The following is an 8135-nucleotide window of genomic DNA, read 5'->3' on the forward strand; positions in this document are numbered from 1 at the left end:
CCTACCCACGTGATGGAAGTCCGATGTGTCCGATGTGTCATACCCACGTGATGGAAGTCCGATGTGTAATTATGTTTTATCTCTTTATCTCTTTTCTTGCCTACCCACGTGATGAAAGTCCGATGTGTCCGATGTGTCATTCCGTCGCCTACCCACGTGATGGAAAGACCCACACGTGAAGGAACATGTTAAAACTATTAAATCTTATCCCAGATCGGATGAGTGACCCATTTCTAATATATCTCCTCTTATTTTACTCAAAGAGTGTGCTGCTGTGTGCCGCTCAGCTCATCGTTTGTAACGAGTAGCAGCCGCCTTTTGATGCGCATATACCCGCGCCTCTCTCTACACATATACCTCTACCAATTAACCTTTCTCCAATACAATTTTGCCTCAAATCAATGGCCGCCGCGATTGATGGCCCCACCAATCCCATGGTCACACCTCTCCTCACTGATCTCTACCAGTTCACCATGGCCTATGCCTACTGGAAATCCGCCAAACACAACGACCGCGCTGTGTATCTCTTTGCTCCCTTGTTTAATCGCTTCACTCTTTCTTCAATTTTCGATTCTCTCAACTGCATTTCTGTTGATTCCATGCCTTATTGCTCCTCACACTTTGCTATGAAGATACATTTCGGATTTTCTGATTATTTGTGCTATTTGTAGTCGTTACATTTTCATTTAGGTTTCCAGGCTTCTTATATAGTTAGAGTTTCTGGTGAATATGCATTTTTTGGATTACAATTCTTATTGAGGTCTTGCACTTGAATAAATAATGGATTTATCCATATTTGGTTAGATTTGGAAACAAAAGGATGTACGTCTCAGTAAACAGCAACTAGGATACGCACAAGCTCATGTGTTGGGCTAGATCATGTTAAATGATCTTTTTTGTGTAAGGTCTATTAATCAATACCACAACTTATCCTGAAAGGTCAGATAGGATTGGTGCTACTAGGTTAGGCATTAAAAGAAATGCTGTTTTTCGCCCATGAAGATTATGATATTGATATTATGTTCTTTTTAGGTTTGACTTGTACTTTCGGAAGAACCCCTTTGGTGGGGAATACACAGTTTTTGCTGGCCTAGAAGAATGTATAAAGTTAATTGCTAACTTTAGATTCACAGAGGATGAGATTTCTTTCATACAGGCCTCTTTACCCTCATCCTGCGAGGTTCGATCTATTGGCTTACCGCACATGTCAATCTGTATAAAGTTGCATCCTTCTATTCAAATATGTTTAAATGGTCTACTGAATTGTTTTTATATTTGAAGGTCACATCTTTCTTATGTCAATCCTTGAACTTTTCAATTTTTCCGGAACTCTAAATTTAAATTGTTTTGGTTACAAACCTACAATTATAGCTAGAGAAAGATAACAATTATATGACAGATCAGATAGCGGAGCAGCTTTATACACAACAGAGGAACTACATGTACACTTGATTTGAGCATTATTTGCTGCAGCTAGTGTTTTTTCGCAAATTATTAGTTAACAAAAATGGAATGGAAAGGTAAATTTGATGAGGCTTTTTTATGAAAAACAAAAATTAATGAGCTGAAATTTTGCTCCAAGAAGATGTCATTCTGTTGTCTACAAAAGTTGGGCTTATTGATGTTTCACTTTAGGTTGGCTTCTATGACTACCTTCGGCAAATTGATTGTTCTGATGTGGAGATACATGCGATCTCTGAGGGATCTGTTGTGTTTCCAAAGATTCCATTGATGAGGATTGAAGGCCCAGTAGCTGTAAGTACCTACTTAGTGTACTTATACAAAGTCATTTATGCTGTGCATTCTTTTAATTAGTTAATGATTCATCACCCTTATTGGATTACTCATTATTTTTGTCATTCTCTTTGAAGGTGGTTCAATTGCTTGAAACACCACTTGTCAATCTTATTAACTATGCATCATTGGTTGCTACTAATGCGGCAAGGCATCGTTTTGTTGCTGGAAAATCCAAACTTCTTTTAGAATTTGGGCTGCGGCGGGCCCAGGTTATATAAATTGCTGATCTCGTTCATTTTGAAGTACTGATCTTTGTAGAGAGCATCAATTTGTTGCCTGCCTCTTATTTTATGCAGGGACCTGATGGGGGTATTGGGGCATCAAAGTATTGTTACATGGGTGGATTCGATGCTACCAGGTGATTTACGATAAAACAAACTTAAACCCTTTAGTTCTTGCCATTGATGGTATATGCAAATATGATGAAACAGTAAGATTTTTAGGTCTTATACTTACGGTGTTCAAATTAATATCTTATATATTCTTCAAAGCTAAAAATAGTTAACGTACTGTACAAAAAAGACTTGGGTGGGGGTATGCTTTTCTATGGTGGTAAAGGGAACACAGGATGTGAATGGATTAGTTGAGGAACCATTCTTCAAATGTACTTTTAATTTCGATAAAAATTAATTAATCATACCCTCAGAGAGGAGGAGGGTGGGGGGATATAAATGTTGCATGCTTATTCCCCGATACCACCATTCCCATTTCCATTCCCCTTAAGTTACAAAGCACCCGAAATTGTGGTTCAATGTTACAACAGACAATAAAGCATCAATCCCACTACTTGGGGTTGACAATATCTCAATTTCCTGTCGTGTTTGGAGGACAATCTATTTTCTCATTTTCATCTGTCTTGTCTATTGGGTGCTGACAGCAATGTTGCTGCTGGAAAATTATTTGGAATACCACTCCGTGGAACTCATTCCCACGCCTTTGTCAGCTCATTTATGGTAGGTACAAACAATAAGCACCTGTGTATTGTCCTTATAATTCTTAATATACTTTCTTCTCAAGTCTGGCTTGAATTTACCTGTTACTACTATTTAGTTAATCTTGTTTGCATTTTGAAAACACATTCTTTTACAGACACCTCTGAGATTTTTATATGGTTATAAAAAGTTTACATGATATGCATCTTCCTTTCATGCCTTCTGGATTTCCTTTTTCGCTGGGAACTAATACTTTTGATGGAACCTTTCTATGTACGTTAGGTGTTTTTGCTTTTCCCAGTGGGATATTACAATGATTATAAATGAAAGAACCTTTCAATCCATGTTTACACACAAGTTTTAAGAAAGTAAAGACACCCCAACTCAGAAAAACTTATGAAATAGAGACTATGTGAGAAAAGTGAGAGAGAAGTAATGAAGAAAATAAGTTTATCACCTGCTAGCCGTATTTGCATTAAAATCTCTGCATCACAAAATTATTTCTTCTTGAAACTGCAGCATCATTTACCTTTAGATTTTTAAATTGTTTAGAAATATACTCCCAAATTCTTTAGGTTGTCTAATTGTCAGGTGATGCGTGCAGAGTTCTGATGAGATCACTGAGAAGTCACTCAAGAATTCTGATGGTTCAAATGTTTGTGAGGACTTTGTCAGTTTGGTGCAGGCATGGTTAATCAAATTAGAGGTATATAATGAACCTATGCTTAGTTTTAACATATTTTTGAGCTATATCTCACTAACTATCGCTTTTATGTTCTTGTTTTTCCATCGACTCAAGACCCCTAAATTTCTTCAAAAACTCATATTTACTACGTTTTACCATCAAGTATTATTACATTTAACTTAAAATGTGTATTTGACTTGGATGCATTTCAAAGTTTTACCTCTTAGAGAAACTTCTATAAATATAAAAAAACTAGCATAGAAGTTGCGTAACCTTGATATGGAAGAAACTGCATATGTTGCTTTATCTTTTGGTGAGGTGCATTTCTGGTTTTACGATGTTGTGGCAATGAAGAAGCTGATTTTATATAGGTTAAAGTTAGGTGCTAGCCCAACAGTATTAGGGATTATTTTTTACACTTAATGCATGTAGAGGAATTTACCATCATTCATCTTTTCTTCTCAAAGTTTGGATATATTTTGGTAGCTGTTTGTTGTGATCCATTAGATTGGTTGATATGGTGGAGGTTGAGAAAGAAGGTTATGATGCCTTTATGGTCCTCAAAGTCATAGCCTTATGTGCGTTTAGTTTTAAACATTTTGAGATTGTTTCGTGCATTTTTTTGCTCATTGATTCACACTCTCCTCTATTCAGCGCTCGCAGTTATTAGGTGGGATTTTTGGTGAAACTAATCAAAGTGAATTAGTTGCTTTTATCTCATATGCCCTTGCATTCCCGAAGAATTTTTTGGCTCTTGTGGACACTTATGATGTAAGTCAAAACTTTTGCTTGTTCATCAGATTTTGTCAATGCTTCCTGTCCAGTATGATGGGTTTATATGCTTGTTCTTCGAATTTTCTCATGGCGTATAATGTTTGTGTTGCGTAATACCAGTTTGTTGAAGCTTCATAATTAATCTTCAGGTTGTTCGTATAGAATGATAGCTTTTCACTATTTATGATGCGGTTGGAAGAAATGCCTCACAACCTATGTAATTGTTATATGATTTATTCTGCTAGAGTATTGTACAGTATATGAGATTCTATGGTTATTGTCATTATTATTGTTAACCTCTAGTGAAGAGGTAATTATTGTAATCCACCAATCTCTTCAAAGTTCGAACTGCATGTCGAATCTTTTGGAATCTGATCGGCTACTTCTGCATTTATTCAAAGTGACTTGTTGCGGTTATTTTTTATGGGTGGTTTAATTGTTCATTCAGTGAACTTCCATTCCAATGATTCAATTTCACTATTTCATCTCAATTGTTCCCCCGTAGATCTATCATTTATTATGAAATAAATTAACAAATGTACTTTCCTTGGTCTTGGGCTCTTATACAGTGAATGTGCTTATAACTGATATAGTACTTGGTTTCACCCTGTTTCCCCCAATTCATAATGTTGGCTATTGTAACTTATCTGAACAGGTTATGCGAAGTGGCATTCCTAATTTCTGTGCAGTTTCTCTAGCTCTATATGACTTAGGGTAAGTTTAAGAGATGCATACCTGACTTAGTACTTGGATTTTATGAATCATGTGTCCGCTAGCTTGTAGGGTTAACATCCTAAAGTAACAATTTCCCTATTTGTAGGTTTACAGTAGGGAGGGGCTTAATTATCTGAACACTTGCGTATTTTTTCTGTCTATATTTTCGTAGTAAGAAATTATCAGAAATGGGTCACATCTTTCTAGCATATTTTCTACCTTTTGTTTTTGTGGCATATTTATAAACTCTAAGCCACATGACCACACCTTGACCGTGTCCAAAAGATGGTTTAAAGTGGTCTACCAGTTTTTCTATCGTAGCCTCCAATCAATATTTGCATTTAATTCCATATACTTAAACTAATAAATGCCCTTTTTGCAGTTATAAGGCATTAGGTGTTAGATTGGATTCCGGAGATCTTGCCTACCTGTCATGTGAAAGTAGGAAATTCTTTCAGGCTATAGAGAAGGAATTCAAGGTCACTGATTTTGGGAAGACAGGCATTACAGCAAGCAACGATCTCAACGAAGAAACTTTGGATGCCTTAAATAAACAGGTAGGTGTCTGCATGAAAGGGATTATATGCATGTTTTAGATTACGGGTTAAGATGGATGGTCACTCTACCGTTTTGCCTTTTTCTCTAAGAGAAGCATATGTTTATTTGATAATTTTTTCTCCTGGTAGCTGATATCTACTTTGGTACTTTATTGCGTCCACCAGGAAAAAAATTCAGCATTACTTTTATAACATGGCCGTATGAGTACAGTACTTCCCTTTCTGGGTTTATATGTGCTTCACAATGAAGCAAACATACGGATTTCATGTTAAATTTCGAAACTTGTCCTTTTCCTAAATCAACTAACAGAAGAACCAAGTAGCCTATATAGTTTGATCTCTAGGCATTATCTACAAATTTTGAAACCATGCCCTTTCATCATGATGCAAGAATGGCAAACTCAAGTCAAGCTGGATTAGGTAATTTTAAGAGCCAGAAAGTAATACGGAATGCACACCAAATTCTTCTTTGTGGAAATAATTAGTTTCTTCTGTCATATGTCTGGAAAGATGGCAAATTGTTAAATGTGCCATTGTTCTTTCTTGGTTTCTTTCTGATTCAATAATTGTTAATCTGTCAGCTGTCTTATTGGTCTCTGGCTTGTTTATTCATTGTAATTTATATGATTGCTATGTTGTTGAGGAGTTATATCTTTTTCATTGTTAACTTAATATGCTCAGGGTCATGAAATTGATGCGTTTGGAATCGGAACTCATTTGGTAACATGCTACGCTCAACCTGCCCTTGGTGTTGTATTCAAGTTGGTTGAAATAAACAACCAGCCTCGCATCAAGCTCTCTGAAGATGTTTCAAAGGTTTGATGAATTCTCATGATGTTGCACTTTCACTACTTTGGGAGACTCACTGGGGTTTCATCTCAGGTCTCTATTCCATGCAAAAAGAGGTGCTACAGATTATATGGGAAGGAAGGTTATCCTCTTGTGGACATTATGACTGGGGAAAATGAACCACCCCCGAAGGTTCTATGTTTTGTTATTTCTTAATGATATTTTGCCCTAGAGTTCTGGATTGTTTTCCTATCTGTTACTCCCTCCGTCCCAAGGAAGATGACCCCTTCTTGGGATGGTACGAGATTTTATGCATGCTAATTTTAAAGTGTTTAAAAAGAGAGAGAAAGTTGTTGGGTGTTTAAAAGTAGGAGAGATGAATAAAGTAAGAGAGATAAAAGGTTGTTGATGTTTAAAAGTAGGAGAGATGCAAAAAGTAAGAAAGAGAAAAGGTTGTTGGGTGTTTAAAAATAGGAGAGATGAATAAAGTAAGAAAATGAAAAGATAATTGAGCATTTTAAATATTTCCTAAATAAGAAAGGGGTCACCTTGGTTGGGACGGACGAAAAAGGAAAGTGGGTCATCTTCAGTGGGACGGGACAGAGGGAGTACTTCCTAATGAACATTGCTGATATAGTTCGTCTCAACAATGTTGTGCGGTCAAGATTACTTCAACCAAACTTATCCTAGTAATGGAACAGATTTAGTATGCATACCCGTCCTAGAGATAATTTGGAATTCAGCATCTTGAGAGAGTCTTTTAAGTCACTATATACCAGTAAGCGAATGTTTTTCCAACATGGGAACCTACCATGCCTTGGTAAAGATAATAACACTGAATGAAGTTGATTTTGTGCATAACATACACATTCCACTAGTGTTTATTTCCACTGCTCGTCGTGATCACTACTTGATGATTGATAACAAGTGCCTATTCTGTCAGTGTAGCTCCTCATCATGTGGATTTCATGCTATAATAGGTGGGTGTACGGATATTGTGTCGTCATCCATTCAATGAATCCAAGAGAGCATACGTGGTTCCACAGCGTGTAGAGGAGCTGTTGAAGTGTTTTTGGCCTGGTAGATCAGGTACTTTTCTGTTACTAAAATCTCGAACATGCTTATACATCGATCAAATCTTGAGGTTATATGGGAAAATTTCATCATATTGACTTGGGTCACATGATCACAACGCATGCAGGAATATATACAGAAGAATTACTGCCTCTTAAAGCAATTAGAGAACGGTGCATCAACCAACTAGGCCAAATGCGATCTGATCACATGAGGAGGTTGAACCCGACACCATACAAGGTACATCTAGCTAAAGTACACAACTTAACGTGCACTTGAAGATGGTATTCATGACGTTGTATTACTGTTGCAGGTTAGTGTGAGTGCAAAACTATATGACTTCATACATTTCCTGTGGCTGAACGAAGCGCCCGTGGGAGAGTTGCAATGATTATTGCAATGCCTCAACTCACCATATTTTTACATTCACAAAGTGGGAAATCGAAGCAGATATGCCTTTCTTTCATTTTTGTATGTATGTAAATCTGGTTGTGTGTTGTAATTGCTGCAGCAGAAGTTGCAAATATGATGCATGTTCTTTATATTCCTGTCGGTATGAACAAATCAAATTCCTCAATAAAATTGGTTGACTTGCATTCCCACAGGTGTGTTTATTCCATTTCTCCTTACCTCTCTTGGATTAATGTTAGATAACGATTTTTATAGATTTGTGAGATCTAAAAATAACATTCTTGGTCTAAAATGAATGCGTATTTCGTTATCTGGTTATGCAATAGGATTTAGTTACTTTTTAAATCATAATAGGTGTTGTTATAGAGTCACCATTCCTTTAGTGCATAAATAGAGATCAAA

General features: G+C 36.6%; 1 protein-coding gene across 1 annotated transcript; it reads left to right on the top strand.

The window, feature by feature from the left end:
* The first annotated feature begins 257 nt into the window (after positions 1-257).
* On the top strand, positions 258-7922 carry LOC121777335 (nicotinate phosphoribosyltransferase 2-like). Its single transcript, XM_042174563.1, has 15 exons — positions 258-520; positions 1033-1180; positions 1636-1755; positions 1872-2006; positions 2094-2155; positions 2675-2750; positions 3334-3435; positions 4069-4185; positions 4844-4902; positions 5285-5459; positions 6141-6275; positions 6342-6440; positions 7229-7337; positions 7450-7562; positions 7636-7922. Exons 1-15 carry the CDS (start codon positions 402-404, stop codon positions 7711-7713), a joined length of 1647 nt encoding a protein of 548 aa, XP_042030497.1. The 5' UTR covers positions 258-401; the 3' UTR covers positions 7714-7922.
* The last annotated feature ends 213 nt before the right edge of the window (positions 7923-8135 follow it).

The sequence above is a fragment of the Salvia splendens genome, chromosome 18, assembly GCF_004379255.2.
Source record: "Salvia splendens isolate huo1 chromosome 18, SspV2, whole genome shotgun sequence".
Lineage (NCBI taxonomy): Eukaryota > Viridiplantae > Streptophyta > Magnoliopsida > Lamiales > Lamiaceae > Salvia > Salvia splendens.